Source organism: Leptodactylus fuscus, chromosome 3 (genome assembly GCF_031893055.1).
Source record: "Leptodactylus fuscus isolate aLepFus1 chromosome 3, aLepFus1.hap2, whole genome shotgun sequence".
Classification (NCBI taxonomy): Eukaryota; Metazoa; Chordata; class Amphibia; order Anura; family Leptodactylidae; genus Leptodactylus; species Leptodactylus fuscus.
The window spans coordinates 73,818,154-73,835,016 of record NC_134267.1 but is presented as its reverse complement, the minus strand read 5'-3'; the positions used below and the strand labels follow the sequence as shown (position 1 = coordinate 73,835,016).

General features: G+C 44.3%; 1 protein-coding gene across 1 annotated transcript in view; it reads right to left on the bottom strand.

Annotated features, from left to right (window-relative positions):
* The window catches only part of KMO (kynurenine 3-monooxygenase), a 525,463-nt gene that overhangs the window by 386,398 nt on the left and 122,202 nt on the right, over positions 1-16,863 (bottom strand). Inside the window, exon 4 of the mRNA XM_075269516.1 lies at positions 9,989-10,078. Coding sequence (XP_075125617.1) covers positions 9,989-10,078 — 90 coding nt within the window. The remainder of the gene's footprint in view (positions 1-9,988; positions 10,079-16,863) is intronic.

Below are 16,863 nucleotides of genomic sequence, written 5' to 3'. Positions count from 1 at the left end.
TGCATTCTATTAGCGTGAGCTGAGTGTGCACAAGGGTTCCAGTGCACCCTCGGCTCTGATGTAGCAGAGCCGAGAGTGCACAAGGGTTCTAGTGCACCCTCGGCTCTGATGTAGCAGAGCCGAGTGTGCACAAGGGTTCTAGCGCACCCTCGGCTCTGCTACATCTGATGTAGCAGAGCAGAGTGTGCACAATGGTTCTAGTGCACCCTCGGCTCTGATGTAGCAGAGCCGAGTGTGCACAAGGGTTCTAGCGCACTCTCGGCTCAGATGTAGCAGAGCGGAGGGTGCACAAGGGTTCTGCTGATTCTGTATACTGATTCTGTATACTGGCCAATCAATGCTGGCCAACGCCAGCGGTGATGCAGAGCTGAGTGTGTGCCAATCTCGCACAGCAGGGCTGACCGGCACACGGTGTAGTTGAGCAGAACTGGCTCAACACTGCTGAGTCTCTGCATACCCATAGGAATGCATTGGCCAGCCTTCAGCCAATCAGCGCTGGCTCTGCCGGAGGAGGCGGAGTCTAAGGTCGGACCTGAATGGAGACTGGTGTGGAGCGATCTTAGACTCTGCCTCCTCCAGCAGAGCCAGCGCTGATTGGTCGAATTCCGTACTCTGGCCAATCAGCGCTGTCCAATACATTCCTATGGGAAAAAGTTAGCTTGCGAAAATCGCAAGCTGACAGGGATTTCCATGAAATAAAGTGACTTTTATGCCCCCAGACATGCTTCCCCTGCTGTCCCAGTGTCATTTCAGGGTGTTGGCATCATTTCCTGGGGTGTCATAGTGGACTTGGTGACCCTCCTGAGACGGATTTGGGTTTCCCCCTTAACGAGTATATGTTCCCCATAGACTATAATGGGGTTCGAAACCCATTCGAACACTCGAACAGTGAGCGGCTGTTCGAATCGGATTTCGAACCTCGAACATTTTAGTGTTCGCTCATCTCTAGGGATAAGTTGTCACCCAGCGGGTGAAGAAGAGGGTAACACATTGGGACAGATCAGTAGGCCCCAGAGGAGCAGGGAAAGGAAAATTAGTATTTAGGGGGGAATGTCAGATCTCAGGTCACAATCGCTAATGCCTTACTACTGGATTTATACTTTTATATTTTTATATACATGTATCCTTATGTTATGTTTGAAATACTAATTTTCCTTGCTACTAAAGAAATCAGCTTTGGAACAAAGAGTGTATCTAAGATGGTGCTGACTCCCTGGTTTGCTGAATTCCTTAGATTGTAACCAAGACTACAACCTGCTATGCGTCAAGATCAAGAGCCAATCATGAGTGTGCAGTTCTGGGACGTCAGAAGAATTTCATGTTATATTATGCACTAACCCTTTCCTTTCCTGTATAACTATGTGTGACGTGAAATAAAGGCAGTTCAGTGCTAGCCCGAGGCAATAGAGCATGAGCTAAGTTCTGAAGCAGATTGTGTCTGACTCATTTCTTAAAGCAAACGTGCACACATGCTCTCACTAATTTGGATCTGACTGATTGACCCGGTATTGTCGAATACGACCCTGACAAGCGTATATAGCCTGACTGAATTGCTGAACTGCAGCTGAGCCTTCCGATCTTTTCCGCACACGATCGCTCAACCCTAGTACTAACTTAATACTAACAGATAGGGTTGAGTGATCGTGTTCAGAAAAGATCGGATTCCGATCGGCAATCAAGAAAATTTCACGATCGCGATCGGAATTCCGAACACGGTCTTTTTAGGTGGGATCGAGATCAGTGATTATTTCCCACAATGCTTTGCTACTGGGCAAGCATTGTGGGAAAAGCTAACAATGTTTCAGAGCGGAGCATATACTCAGTGTGAAGGCTCTGCTGCAGCTCCATAAAAATGAATGGAAGCAGCCGGCACACAGCCTTAACCCCCTGCATGCCAGCTGCATTCATTCATTCTAATGGGAGACTAGCTAACATCTCCAGTAGCTACTTACCGGCAGAGATGGCTGTTCCGGTGCCCGGTGTTCTCCTTCTTCGCCTCGCTGCCCCCGCCTCCCAGGTTAGTGTTAAAGAGCTAGGAAGAAGGTGAGGCTTGTGGCTTAGGAGCGTGAGGGCGGGTACAGGGCAGGGAGACGTGACGTCTCCCCTCCCAGTACCCGCCCAAACTCTCCTAACCCGCCCACACTCTCCTAACCTGGGAGGCAGGGGGCAGCGAAGCGAAGAAAAATGAGAACACCTGGCACTGTACCAGCCATCTCTGCAGGTAAGTGGACACCAGGGGGGACTAAGTAGCCAGAGGATTAAAAAAAAAATTCTCTGGCTACTTAGTGATTTAAAAAAAAAATCACTACACAGCGTGGATTCTAACAAATAAAGCATTCAATTGTTAGATTCCATGTTATATAGTGAATAGGATTGTTTTTAAAATCCGGACTCCAATTAGTAAAAAAATCCCATTGACTTGCAATGGGATCGGAATTGGGATTGAGATCGGGTTCGAATGAAAAATGATTGGAAATTGGATTTCAAAATCGATCCTGTAAAGTCAAGATCGGCTCGACCCTACTAACAGACCTTTTGTAAATGCATTTTGAGCACATATTAAAGTTTTCAGTCATAACTCTTGAAGAGAGCCAGCATCTGCCAGATCTTCCTGATTTCAGTGGGATCATCTGAATCCACACTTAATATCCAAGCAATGACAGGAACTTTTTTTTTTAGTATCATATATAAAATTTTGAATTACTGATTATCTGTACTTTATGCATGGACAAACAAACTGAATAATCTATACAAAATTGGCATGTAGATAAATCAGGCACTTCCAAAAGTTTTAGACTTGTATTTGGCACTCTAGGACCTACCGTTCTCAATATATTCACAACAGCAAAAATAGTATCACTGACCTTCACATCAATCCAATCAGTTTAATGTGTCAATTTAACATATGCTTATTATAATTTATAAGTTTTGGAGCTTCTTTCAACAGTATCAAAGGTATCTTTAAAGAGCAGAAAGCAATCAATGTGGAGCTCTTGCAACGTTAAAAGACAGCTCAAAGATAAGAGCTATTTTGTGCTACTAGACAATAGTGTATATGTGCCACAGCATTAGTACAGTGTCGCACATCTTTGGCACATTTATTTTGGGCTACAATTACACTTGCCAGATTGGGCCAGATTCTCAATAAAAAAGGTATTGCTTAAATGTGCCGCAATATGCCAAAAATGTATTGTAAAGTTTTGACTTAGAGTCTGTTCACACAGGGATTTTTGCAAGCTGAAAAAATCTTTTTCAGGAATTAGGAAACTTTTTTTTTACGGGTTTTTTTTTATGATGCTTTTTTTGTCACATTTTTCGATGCAGTTTCCACCACACTGTATGGGCCTGGAAACTTATCTTAAAAAAAAACCCACTATCGGTTTTTGAAGCATTTTTTGCAAAAACCACGCCAGAAAACAGTGTTGTGCCTCAATGGATTTTTCCAGCTGGAATCCATCTGAAGATAGGTCGTGACGCTTTTTTTTTCGCACTAGCTGAAAAAACTGCTAGAGGAAAAGAAAACTCCCATTGAATTGAATGGGAGGCATTTTTTTCAAGCTGATTTTGAGGCGGATTCTGAATCAAAATCTGACTGCAAAAAACTCTATGTGAACAGACCCTAAAAGTAAACCAAATAAAAAGTGGCATAACTTTATATTAGACAGTCTTAAGATACTCCAAATTTATCCCCTAGCATTAGAGATGAGTAAATACTGTTCAATTGAGTAGGTATTCGATCGAATACTAAGGTATTCGAGATATTGGATTCCGAATACCATGTGGTAAACGCAGTAAAAATTTGTATCCCCTCCCACCACCCCTGGTGCTTTTTTTTGCACCAATAACTGTGCAGGGAAGGTGGGACAGGAAGCAGGAAAACGTAGGCATGGAAAAATAGGAAAAAGTCATTGGCTGGCTAAATCAGGTGATCTCAGATTTATAAGAATAGTGTCAGCCATATTCGTGTCATTTGCGGCTTGGACTTAGACAGGGAGAGAAGGATGCTGAGGGTCAGAAAGAGATTAGCTAATTTGCTAATTAGCAGTAGCTACTGCTAGGCAGGAAAAATTTAACTAACAGCTCTTCTCAGAGCTAAACTGCTTGAAGAGTGTATATACACCTCCAGTATATACACTCTTCCTGCAGCTAATTTTGACAAAAGCCCTTTTCAGGGCTCCAATTCCCTACCACTGGTATACAGTATATACCTGTCCCATAGTATAGGTGAGTAGCAAGCTGTATACTTTCAGTAGATAAACGCTCAATATATCTACCCTCCGTGTATACTTTCATCCGGTATATATGGCGTTTATCTACTAACATATATCTGCTGGTGCAAGGCTGAACTCACCCAAAGGGCCAAAAACTAAAACTCTGCTGGTGCATGGTTCAACTCACCCCAAGGGCCAAAAGCTAAAATTCTGCTGATGGAAGGCTCAACTTACCCCAAGGGCCAAAAACTAAAACTCTGCTGGTGCAAGGCTCAACTCACCCCAAGGGCCAAAAACTAAAACTCTGCTGGTGCAAGGCTCAACTCACCCCAAGGGCCAAAAGCTAAAAACTCCGCTGGTACAAAGCTCAACTCACCCCAAGGGACAAAAAGTTAAACTCTGCTGGTGCAAGGCTCAACTCACCCCAAGGGCCAAAAACTAAAACTCTGCCAGTACAAGACTCAACTCACCCCAAGGGCCAAAAGCTAAAACTCTGCTGTTGCAAGAATTAATTCACTGAAGGGCAATTGCTACTGGACAAAACGTAGGGTAAGTTGAGCCTTGCACCAGCAGTTTCAATTTTTGGCCCTTGGGATGAGTTGAGCCTTGCACCAGCAGAGCAATTAAAACGTAACTTTTATTAGCTACTGCATTTAAAAATAGACCCATTAGTGAAAAGTGAGTCCAAATCAAGTCTATGTGTAGAGTAGACCCACTGAGATCAGTGTGGCAGATGGTCAATGTAGTACGATCCCTGAAATAGTCTCCAATCCTTACACAGGACAAAGATATAAATGTATATGGGGGCCACACGGTGGCTCAGTGGTTAGCACTGCAGCCTTGCAGCGCTGGAGTCCTGGTGTTCAAATCCCACCAAGGACATAAAACCATCTGCAAGGAGTTTGTATGTTCTCCCCGTGTTTGCATGGATTTCCATCCCATATTTCAAAAAAGACATACTGATAGGGAAAAATGTACATTGTGAGCTCTATGTGGGGCTCACAATCTACATTTAAAAAATAAAAAAAAAAGATATAAATGTATATGTAGATACTTCATGATAAAGGTGTGGACTAAAACTAACACCTCTACAAAATGCTGTGTGAAAAAGGCAATCCAGTATACCTCAATTTATTTTATCTTCAGAGAGATAACTAGTCTGAAGTATTAAGTACCTTATTTTTCGGACTATAAGACGCACCTAGGTTTTAGAGGAGGAAAATAGGGAAAAAAAATTTTGAAGCAAAAACTGGTAAAATATTTAATATATGGGAGTTGTAGTTTTGCAACAGCTGCAAGGCCACATTGACAGGTGACCCTGCAGCTGTACGGAGATGCATAGAGTGTTTTTTTTTGCGGGGCCAGATGTACTTTTTAGTTATATCATTTTGGGGAATATCTATTGCTTAGATCACCTTTTATTGGAAAAAAAAACGGTGGTTTATGATATATTATTTTCTACTTATATATATATATTCTAGGGACAGGAGGTGATTTAGAACTTTTATTTATTTCATATTTTTATTATATATTTTTAAAGCTTTTTTTTTTTTTTTTTTTTTTACTATTTTATTCCCCCCCCCCCCCCCCACAACTGTATTGCCGTGTATGGGACATTCTGTGTATTAGTATTACGGCTGGTCATAGACCCAGCCGCAATACTAATATATAGCAGTGACAGGCCCGGGAGCCTCATTAGGTATTTTTACAGGTAATTACCTCATTAGGTAACTTTACAGGTATGGGGCCGGTGGGGACCGGCCCCGGGGGAGAAGAGGCCGCTGATACAGACTGCAGACCTGGCATCCGCTGTACTAGAGAGGCGGATGCCGGGGAGGGATAGACGCCGGGGCCTGAGACATCGCTGCGCTGCTCTGCCCTGCATGAAGCCAGCAGCGGGGGGGACGGAGGAGCGGAATAGCATCACTCTTCCCGCTGCTGGCTTCATGCAGGGCATAGGAGCGCAGCGATGTCTCAGGCCCCGGCACCTGTAATGGCGTCTGTCACTTGCCGGCTTCCGCCTCTCTATTACAGCGGATGCCAGGCGCCACATTCGGCCTATAAGACGCACCCTTCTTTTCCCCCCAAATTTGGGGGAAAAAAAGTGTGTCTTATAGTCCGAAAAATACGGTATATACTGTGGCCACAATAAATGACCAGGGGTCCACACCAAGCGCATGCTGTAAATAGATCCCAATAAATGGATAAACACAGCTAAAACATGCTGCACTGGTAAATTAGATAACCAATATCAAAATGTTGGTAGAAGTCCCCCGGGATGATAATTAGTGCTTTTACCAACATGTAGCAGGTACAGTCCTATGAAAAAGTTTGGGCACCCCTATTAATCTTAATAATTTTTAGTGGCCAATGCCAGCGCCGGGAATCTTGTTAAAGTTGAGGGTCGCATGGATTCCACTCAGTATCAGCAGATTCTTGAGAATAATGTTCAAGAATCAGTGACGAAGTTGAAGTTACGCCGAGGATGGATATTTCAGCAAGACAATGATCCAAAACACAGCTCCAAATCGACTCCGGCATTCATGCAGAGGAACAATTACAATGTTCTGGAATGGCCATCCCAGTCCCCAGATCTGAATATCATTGAACATCTGTGGGATGATTTGAAGCGGGCTGTCCATGCTCGGCGACCATCAAACTTAACTGAACTTGAATTGTTTTGTAAAGAGGAATGGTCCAAAATACCTTCATCCAGGATCCAGGAACTGATTAAAAGCTACAGGAAGTGACTAGAGGCTGTTATCTTTGCAAAAGGAGGATCTACTAAATATTAATGTCACTTTTCTGTTGAGGTGCCCATACTTTTGCACCAGTCAAATTTTGGTTTAATGGATATTGCACATTTTCTGTTAGTACAATAAACCTCATTTCAATCCTGAAATATTACTGTGTCCATCAGTTATTAGATATATCAAACTCAAATGGCTGTTGCAAACACCAAAATATTTAGAACTAAAAATGATTATGATTAATAGGGGTGCCCAAACTTTTTCATAGGACTGTAAGTATAAGCCTAATATAGAAACAGGAGATCACTAGTACTAGCAAACGCTGGATCCTAGGATCCTGGTAAAGTGATCCTAAGGTAAGTATATCAGTAATCCTCTATGCGTTTCGGGGTACCTATGGTGGCCCGCTCATCAGGAGGACATGCCATCTAGTGGTAAACCTGTTTGATGTAATAAAGCAATAAAATTTGCAGTCAAAACCGCAGTTCCCCTGCCCCTGATGGTGGAGCAGAGTACTTTGGATTTATGCTGACACCCGCCCCTCCGCACTGAACTTCCCCGCTAGCCTCGTGTGTGAGAATGACATCATTTGCCACTTCATCCTCCTCCTCTTCCTCCGTACGACGCTGAGAAGCTGACAGGAGTGTGCTAAGAGTATCTAGCTGTGATGAGTCTGCTCCTATCCCGGACTCCTCAGTGTGCAATGCGTTATCCCTGTTTGCGATGAGGGATTCTCGCATCACACAGAGGAGTGGGATGATTATGCTCACTAATGCAACGTCACAGCTGACCCTCTTGGTGGACTCTTCAAAGACGCGTAGGATTTCACATAAGTCTGCCATCCATGGCCACTCATGGCTGACAAACTGAGGGAGCTGACTTTGAGGAACCCTTGGGTTTTGGAGATGGTACTTCATCAAAGGTCTCTGCTGCTCAAACTCCCTGCTCAACATATGGTATGTTGAGTTCCAGCGTGTGGTGACGTTGCACAACAATCAGTGTTCAGGCAGATGTACGTGTTGCTGGAGGGTTTTCAGGCTAGCAGCGGCTACTGTAGACTTGTGAAAGTGGGCGCACAAGCGGCACACTTTCAGCAGTAGCTCAGGCACATTGGGGTAGGTTTTTAAAAACCTTTTCACCCCCAAGTTGAAAACTTGGGCCAGGTGCATCGGCGAAAACCACATTGCCGTCTCCTCTAGGATGGTATCCCTCTCATCGGGGGCAGTGTGTTTTCTGTCACACAAGCTGATGAGCTTCAGCACGACCTGCTGACGTCTCCCCATGCCAGTGCTGCAGTGTTTCCAGATCGCAGCTGGGGTCGATGTTACAGCGAAGGAGGAGGGTTTGTGAGAACCCCTGCCAGGAATCTTGGGCGGGGAGAGGAGATAGGCCACCCCAGTTTGCGACCCGGTCCCAGCCTCCACTACATTCACCCAGCCTGTCGTTAGAGATGCAATGTCCCTGTCTGCATGCGCTTGTCCAGGCGTCAGTAGTCAAGTGGACCTCAGAGCAAAGCTCAGTGCCCGACTGATGTTATGGGATACAGTGGAAGAGTCATTGGCGGCAACGCCGGATGATGATTGTCCTGCGTTTGCTCTCTCCCACTGAGCCCAGTGCTTGCCTTCCAAATGACAACGCAAGGCTGAGGTGGTCAGGTTGCTTTTCTCAGACCCCATATTCAGTTTTGAGTTGCACAGTTTGCAAACCGCACTCAGTTTGTCCTCCGTGCATACGTTGAAAAATCTACACACCATCGAGGGCCGTGGCCTCGATGTGCAAGTTTTGGGCGCGTGGCTAGTACAGGGAAAATCTTGGACCTTGCTGGCTCTGGCCTGGCTTCTGTGAAGCAGCTGTCCTGTGCCTTTGGACATGCCTCTGCCTCTAGCCACCTTTTTTGGTGCTACGCTTGCCTCCACATCTATACTGCTTTCCCCGCTAGACATCACCCCTGTCCAGGTCGGGTCGGTGGCCTCGTCATCCACCACCTCCTCTTCCCATTCCTCACTCTGCTCCTCCTCCTTCACACCGCACATAACCACAGCCTACCATGATGGCAACTGTGTCTCGTCATTATCACTGAGGCCCAGAAATGCTGGTTGCGGGTTCACAATAACAAAATCGGTAGGAGATGACAGATGCTCCAGTGTTTGGGTATCAGGACACACAAATTCGTCTGTTAGCTCCTTGGATTCGGGAAGTGGTCGAAGAGTGGAAAAGGACCCAAAAACAGCTCCTGGGAGGGGGCAAGGGAGGGGGCAAGGGTGGGATGACTCTACTGGGAAGATTGGGCATGTTGGAAGGAAGGAGGGGCATTCTCTTGGGTAGGAACATGACTGGAGGTAGTGGCTGACTGGCTGGTGGAAAAGCCACTGGAAGCATTATCCACTAGCCATTGTAACACCTGTTCCTGGTGCTTGGGCCTCATCAGCGTTGTACCCTGCACCCTGCTTAACATTGCCATCAAGGCAGGGATTGTGGATGAGCGCATGCTAATGTTTCTTTAGCTTTAAATTTGTGTTTCTGTCCATACTAATGTAGAGAAAAGAAGGTTTCCAAGTATTTTTCCACTTTCCATATTGAGTTTGGAGTGTCTAGTTGATAGGCTGTGATAGTGGGATAATACTGGGACTTGGGTGTGTTAGATGCACCCAGGCATGCTTCCCCTGCTGTCCCAGTTGCATTCCAGAGATGTTGGCATAATTTCCTGGGGTGTCCTTGTGGACTTGGTGACTCTCCTTAGTCGAATTTGGATTTCCCCTGAAATGAGCATTTTTTCCCCATAGACTATAATGGGATTTGATATTCGGTCGAATAGTTGAATATTGAGGGTCTATTCGAATCGAATTTCGAATATCGAATATTTCACTACTTGCTCATCTCTACCTAGCATCAACTACTGTGATGAATCTGGCAAATTTTAAGACTGCTTGACTTCATTTACATTATCAAACTATTAGTATATATTGGCATTATATTAATAAGAATTTCCAAATAAAAACATTTAATAACAAAAACTATAAATAATACCTGGTCACTTTTGCCATAGGGTATAGAATACTTTTTACCATCAGCTGAGTGAATCATCCGTGCTCTCATTGGAATGCCACTAGCCACAATCTGCAAATAAAAATAAACATTAATATAATTTAGGAAAAAAACAATTATAAAATTTGGAACTAATCTAGAATTCTCAAACATAAGCCACAACTACATGTTGCTGGTGTTTTACCTACACTAATATAGAAAAGGGATATTTACTGTTAAAATACTGATAAAGTGATATTGAACATAGACTAATGCTGTGTTCACAGATCAGTATGCCATCCGTCCGTTTGAATTCAGTTTGACACTTCAAAATGGACTGATACACATACTGATTGTATACTGACACCTTTTTATGCTGATAGCAAATGTTCTCAGTCCCCTAGAGGACAGATAAGGGGATTAAAAGTAGCAATTGTAAACAAAGTAAAGATAAGGAGATATAATAAATGTCCCTATGTCCTCCTTATCTCTACTCTGTTTACAATTGCTACTTTTAATCCCCTTATCTGTCCTCTAGGGGACTGAGAACATTTGCTATCAGCATAAAAAGGTGTCAGTATACAATCAGTATGTGTATCGGTCCATTTTGAAGTGTCAAACTGAATTCAAACGGACGGATGGCATACTGATGTGTGAACATACCCTTAGGCTGAGGCCCCACGGACTGAAAATGCTGCGGAGCAGAGACGCTGCGGGAAAAATTGTGGTGTTGTACAGTGCAGGCAAAGTAGATGGGATTCATGCGAATCCCATCCCCACTTTGCAGAAAAGATCGCAGCGTGGGCACACTGCTATTTGCAAAGCCATTGCGGCTTTGCAAATCGCAGGATGTCAATTATATCTACGGAAACACCGGCGGCTTTCCCGTCTCTTAACATTAGTTAAGAGAACGTCCACAGAGGAAAACTCTGTGAACTTTCTCTTAAAAGCGCTGCGGAAAGAACCACAATGCGTTCACGCAGCGGTTCTTCCCGCAGTGCTTTAGTGCTGCATATACAGCCCGTGGGGCCTTAGCCTTAAAGTGGTTGTCTGAGATAAATTGATCTCTCTATTTTAAACTAAGCATTATTATTTATCCCATACAGTGAACACAAAATGTCCATATTGGGTTTTTTTTCACCGCTTTTCACCTCCTAAAAATTGTAATATAAAGAGATAAGAGATACACACCTCCATATTCGGAATATGTAGGAATTACAGGTCAGAATATGGTGATCTGTAGTTTTTTTTTTTATATTTCAATGTTTTATACTTTCTAAAGATATTAAAACATAAGTGGCATCATTGTACTGTACATGTTGTGAATGTTGTGAATACAGGAAAAACAAAACTATTTTTTTTTGTTTTGTTTCTTTCTTGTTTATCAACACCATTCAGAAGATTTTCCAGCCTACAGTACATCTTACACAATATTAAATGGTTCTGTTAGGAAGTGCAAATTGTTCTTCAACAAACAAGTCCTCAAATTAAGACAAATACTACTCAAACCGTGGAAAAAATCGCAACATTTTACAGTCGCTGTAAAGTGGATGAGATTCACTAAGATCCAATCCACACATTGCAGTAAAATACAGAGCAAAAATGCGGCAATTTCCAAAACCGTCTCGGTATTGGGAATCACAGCATGTCTAATTATAGGCTTCCTAAGCTCCATAAGGAAACACTGCCACCACCATTGAGACCAATAATCTCGAGCAATAATTCCCTGAATGAGAATCTGGGAATCTGGCTAGATGGGATTCTACAACCTCTGGTCAATAGAACTATCGGATTCATTAAAGATAGTAAAGAAGTATTGAAAAACTTTAAAAACTTTACATGGAATAAAGACTGCAGCTGGTTAAGTTGTGACATTTGTGCCCTTTACCCTAACATCATTCACTCTGCGGCCTTAGAAGCATTTGCATTCCATCTATATAACTACAGCGCCTTCACCGAGCCTATTTGTGAATTTATTTTGTCGGTTACTTCTTTTTTGTTATAACACAATTTTTTTATGTTTAAAATTTTTTATTACTTACAGATCCGGGGGGGCACCTATGGGTGCCCTGTTTTCACCGTCGTTAGCAAATCTTCTCCTATCATATTGGGAGGAAAAGTTTATCTTTTCTGATTCCAATCCTTTTTTGCCCCATTTACTCTGGTATGGGCGCTACATCGATGATATACTCATCGTATGGTATGGAGATGTAGCGCCCATACCACAGTTTGTGACATTTCTTCACTCACAATCATTTGGTTTGAAATTTACTTTTTCTCATAATTTTTTTTCTATGGATTTTTTAGATATTGCTTTAATAGGCTCGGTGGAAACAGGGAAGGTTAACACATCACTACATAGGGAAAAAAAACGCAGGCAATTCAATTCTGAAGGCAAATAGCTGCCACCCATTAAAAGTATCCCAGTAGGAGAAATGATCAGGGCAAAAAAATCATGCAGCCAATGAAGTGATTTTGAAAAAAGAAGTAATGACATCAGGTTACGTTTGCAAAATAGAGGATATCCATCTTGGATACTCAATAGAGCAATAAATAAAGTTGATTCAAGGGATAGAGATAAATTATTGTTTGGTACTAAAAGAAATATGGAAACCATTGGCAACAATGGTAATGATAGTTTAGTCTTCTCCACCAAATTCAGTTCACAATTCAAAAATATTACTGATATAATAAAAATAAATTTACCCATTTTGGAGATGGACCCTACCACCAGAGAAGTACAAAAAATGGGGTTAAATTTGTATCCAAAAAAGCAACCACTCTAGGGAACATGCTTTCACCTAGTTGCTTACCACCAATTGCAGTTTCTAACACCCACGAATTCACTAAAACATTTGGATTTTTTAAATGTATGTCTCCGAAATGCAAAATATGCAGTCTCTGTATCACTGCAAAAGAAATATCTAGTTTTTCAGGGAATTTTTCCTATAAAGTTAGAACTCATATCAATTGTAATACCTCCAATGTGGTCTATTGCATAAAATGCATCGCCTGCAAATTGGACTACATTGTATGTACGTCCAGGAACTTAAAAAACAGAATTTTGGAACATATTAGAGATGCAAATAAAGAGGAAAGCATGAATATGTCCGGAGCATCTAGGCATTTTTGCCATTCATCACAAGAGTAGTATACAAACATTGCGTCTTTTTGGTTTGGAAGAGGTTAAAACATCTACCAGGGGAGGGGACATTAAAGCTCTCCTACTTAAAAGATAAGCCTGGTTTATCCTTCAATTCAACAGCAGAATTCCACAAGGAATGAATGTTACAACAGACCTCTCCTTTATTTATTAAGAGAATTTCTCTATCTCATATAAAACTAGTTTGCCTATCTATCTGAAAGTTGTCCAATACATAACAGCTGCATAAAGATCTTTTTACAAACAGTTAATGACTTCATATATGGTCACACAATATCTTGTTAACTTATTGCTGTATTGGATAACACATTTGTATTTACACTTGGGACATTATTTAGTCTATCTCCTTAGAGGACAGCTTTTATTCATTCTTCTCTCCCTCTTCCGCTTATTTATATTTATACTTACCTTACTTTTTCATCAGTGGATTTTGTTATACTGTAGATGGTACGTTCTTCCACCCGGTTATTTCCATCCCGCCATCAAAATCCAAGTGGTAGAGGAGACTATGGTGTTGATGTGGAGGAATATGTATGTTTAAGAGAAATGTTCACATAGTAGGATTTCATTGGCTTGATTGTGCCACGTGACCATATAGGTGGAGCCATAGCGGACATACACTCACCGGCCACTTTATTAGGTACACCTGTCCAGCTGCTAGTTAACACTTAATTTCTAATCAGCCAAGCACATGGCGGCAACTCAGTGCATTTAGGCATGTAGACATGGTCAAGACAATCTCCTGCAGTTCAAACCGAGCATCAGTATGGGGAAGAAAGGTGATTTGAGTGCCTTTGAACGTGGCATGGTTGTTGGTGCCAGAAGGGCTGGTCTGAGTATTTCAGAAACTGCTGATCTACTGGGATTTTCACGCACAACCATCTCTAGGGTTTACAGAGAATGGTCCGAAAAAGAAAAAACATCCAGTGAGCGGCAGTTCTGTGGGCGGAAATGCGTTGTTGATGCCAGAGGTCAGAGGAGAATGGCCAGACTGGTTCGAGCTGATAGAAAGGCAACAGTGACTCAAATAGCCACCTGTTACAACCAAGGTAGCCAGAAGAGCATCTCTGAACGCACAGTACGTCGAACTTTGAGGCAGATGGGCTACAGCAGCAGAAGACCACACCGGGTGCCACTCCTTTCAGCTAAGAACAGGAAACTGAGGCTACAATTTGCACAAGCTCATCGAAATTGGACAATTGAAGATTGGAAAAACGTTGCCTGGTCTGATGAGTCTCGATTTCTGCTGTGACATTCGGATGGTAGGGTCAGAATTTGGCGTCAACAACATGAAAGCATGGATCCATCCTGCCTTGTATCAACGGTTCAGGCTGGTGGTGGTGGTGTCATGGTGTGGGGAATATTTTCTTGGCACTCTTTGGGCCCCTTGGTACCAATTGAGCATCGTTGCAACGCCAAAGCCTACCTGAGTATTGTTGCTGACCATGTCCATCCCTTTATGACCACAATGTACCCAACATCTGATGGCTACTTTCAGCAGGATAATGCGCCATGTCATAAAGCTGGAATCATCTCAGACTGGTTTCTTGAACATGACAATGAGTTCACTGTACTCCAATGGCCTCCACAGTCACCAGATCTCAATTCAATAGAGCATCTTTGGGATGTGGTGGAACGGGAGATTCGCATCATGGATGTGCAGCCGACAAATCTGCGGCAACTGTGTGATGCCATCATGTCAATATGGACCAAAATCTCTGAGGAATGCTTCCAGCACCTTGTTGAATCTATGCCACGAAGAATTGAGGCAGTTCTGAAGGCAAAAGGGGGTCCAACCCGTTACTAGCATGGTGTACCTAATAAAGTGGCCGGTGAGTGTATTCATTGAGAATACCGGCATTGGTAGATCCACCCACATAGTATTTTTCAATTGGTCCGCTAACACCACGTGACTGGGGAAGCGGGACTAAAACAGCCTATCGTTGAGGCAGCGGAGGCGGCTGCCACAGGGCCCGGGCCATTAGGGGTCCCGGTGACGCTGCGTTTTTTTTTTTCAATAGGCTCGGCAAGTGACACCGCGGGCCCCACAAAGGCTATCATTATACTTGGAGGTCTTTGCAGACCCCCGAATATAATGATCGGCGGACCGGAGAGGTATAAACATAAAAAACTGTTACTTACCTCTCCACGATCCTGCCAGGCCTCCGTCCTACTTTGTCTGACGTCTCTGACGTCACATGAACCCGGCATGCTTCCCGGGTCATGTGACGTCCGACGTCATTAAAGAAGGGCGTGAGCGGCGGTCGACAGCATAGGAGTCGGGAGACAGGTAAGCAACAGTGTTTTTTTTTAATGTTTTTATTCCCCGGGTCTCCAATTATTATACTCTAGGGTCTGAAAAGACCCCAGAGTATAATAATTGTTTATGGGTGTCCACAGTGGGACATAATACTGTGTGCAGGGGCCACTATGGGACATAATACTGTGTGCAGGGGCCACTATGGGGGATAATACTGTTTGCAGGGGCCACTATTGGGGTTAATACTGTGTGCAGGGGCCACTATTGGGGTTATTACTGTGTGCAGGGGCCACTATTGGGGTTAATACTGTGTGCAGGGGCCACTATTGGGGTTAATACTGTGTGCAGGGGCCACTATTGGGTTAATACTGTGTGCATGGGCCACTATTGGGTTAATACTGTGTGCAGGGGACACTATTGGGGATAATACTGTGTGCAGGAGCCACTATGGGGATAATACTGTGTGTACGGGCCACTATGGGGACATAATACTGTGTGTAGGGGCCACTATGGGACATAATACTGTCATACCTCCCAACCGTCCCGATTTCCGCGGGACAGTCACGATTTGGGTGACATGTCCCGCGGTCCCGGTTGGAGGGAGGTATGTCCCGATTTCAACGCAGATCTGCGTCCAGAGGACGCAGATCTGAGTTGAACACACATGTGGCTGACGCAAGGAGCTGACACAGGTCAGCTCCTCGCTTCGCCGCTGCGTGTCTCTCTCGCTGACACATATGCGGCTGAAGCGAGGAGCTGACATGTGTCTCTCGCTGACATGTGTCAGCTCCTCGCTTCGCCGCTGCTGCCGGCTCCTGGCTTGCGATGTGTCACATCGCGTCTGCAAGCCAGGAGCCGGCGGCAGCGGTGAAGCGAGGAGCTGACACGTGTCAGCTCCTCGCTTCAGCCGCATATGTGTCAGCGAGAGAGACACGCAGCGGCGAAGCGAGGAGCTGACACGTGTCAGCTCCTTCCTTCAGCCGCATGTGTCAGCGAGAGAGGCGCGCAGAGAGCGGCGAGGGAGCGGAGGAGAAGGTAAGTTTAATGTGGAGGTGGAACGTGAATCTGGGGGCAGATGAAGGAGAGGACGGCATGACACTGGGGGCAGAGATGGGGGGACATGACACTGGGGGCAGAGATGTGGGGACATGAATCTGGGGGCAGAGATGGGGGACATGAATCTGGGGGCAGAAATGGAGGGGACATGAATCTGGGGGCAGAGATGGGGGACATGAATCTGGGGGCAGAGATGGAGGGGGGACATGAATCTGGGGGCAGAGATGGAGGGGGGACATGAATCCGGGGGCAGAGATGGGGGACATGAATCTGGGGGCAGAGATGGAGGGGGGACATGAATCTGGGGGCAGAGATGGGGGACATGAATCTGGGGGCAGAGATGGGGGACATGAATCTGGGGGCAGAGATGGAGGGGACATGAAACTGGGGGAAGAGATG